Raw genomic sequence first — 1,286 nt, 5'->3', positions numbered from 1 at the left:
TGCTGGGATCTCAGAGCAGTGTACTTACTGACAGGGATGCAGCTGGGAGTAAGAGACCAGCCATTCTCTCCACATGTAACTGTGGTCTGCTCATTTGGAAGGCCGTAGCCAGAATGGCAGAGAACTTCTACAGAGGTACCCTGTAAAAAATTTCTTCCAGAATGTGTATCATCTCCATTTTTCAAATAAGGAAAATAACATTGTCCTAAAAAACAAAACAATGATAAATAAATAAATCAATGAGAAACATAAATTTGCTCAAAATATTATATTAAAATTATTTTTATATTTAAGTAAAATTGCATAAACGTCAAAAAATAATGTATAACTTAAGACAAACTAACATTACAAAGGTTTGTACAAAAAGAAATATCAATATTAAATATTATTTATCTTTAATTGTAATTAAAATATGTATAAATTATAGATATTCTCATAAAGTCTCTATTTCTCATGTGATTTTCAAGAGGAACTCCTCATAATAGAAAAGCTCTATTTTGGTCATTTTCTTGAGCAACTCTTCTCTTCGTCCTATTTCTGTTACATAAGACAAGTTGTAATCACTTATGTGCTCTCCTCTCTCCACTCTTTGGAAGTTTTATGCACATATTGCTGTAAAGAGGTTTACTTACTGAGGCATGGGATTTCTGGAAACCACCCATCTTGTCTGCATTGAATGTAACCATTGGAACTTCCTGAAGGAGTCACAAAATTTCGATCACAGTAATATGAGAAATATTGTCCTACGGCTGCAGGAAAGGATCGGCTATAGAGAATCTCATAATGTAGACCTCCATGTTTAATACGCGGATAATCACAAGGTTTCACTTGCAATAAAAAAAACAAAAAAGTATAAATAAGTTTTACTGTAATAAACAATCATATTAGAGATAAATTTTTTATCACTGAATTGTATTATCTTCTTAGCATAATTACACATTCCATTAGGGTTTCTAGGTCAAAACAAATGATAGAACTCAGATGACTGAGAAATATGACGAGGAGGTCTTTATTAATGAAGATGCAATTATGTCTTGTGGGTCACATGATGCGTAAATTTGTACGAGGTCTCTCCAGAAAGAAAAATATACAGACCTGTTTAAAGTTTTCCCCTTGAGCACACATACCCTATCATTGGCTAATTAAATGAGCTTTTTAGTTGAGAAATATGACAATATTACCACTTCGCTTATGTATTTTTATTTCTCTTCTATTCTTATCAGTAAACAAAGCCCTGAATTTTCTTCTCAGAACCACTCAATGTAAGGAGGTAGTATTTTGAGGGA

The 1,286-nt window shown here is 32.5% G+C and overlaps 1 protein-coding gene across 1 annotated transcript in view; it reads right to left on the bottom strand.

The window, feature by feature from the left end:
- Nucleotides 1-609: 609 nt before the first annotated feature.
- CFH (complement factor H) overlaps nucleotides 610-1,286 on the bottom strand; it is a 38,623-nt gene continuing 37,946 nt past the window's right edge. Inside the window, exon 8 of the mRNA XM_017518653.2 lies at nucleotides 610-827. Within this exon, the coding sequence (XP_017374142.2) occupies nucleotides 625-827 (203 nt within the window). The 3' untranslated portion in view covers nucleotides 610-624. The remainder of the gene's footprint in view (nucleotides 828-1,286) is intronic.

The sequence above is a fragment of the Cebus imitator genome, unplaced genomic scaffold (genome assembly GCF_001604975.1).
Source record: "Cebus imitator isolate Cc_AM_T3 unplaced genomic scaffold, Cebus_imitator-1.0 Scaffold694, whole genome shotgun sequence".
Taxonomy (NCBI): Eukaryota; Metazoa; Chordata; class Mammalia; order Primates; family Cebidae; genus Cebus; species Cebus imitator.
The sequence above is the reverse complement of the archived record's forward strand: the minus strand, read 5'-3'. Positions and strand labels throughout refer to the sequence as shown.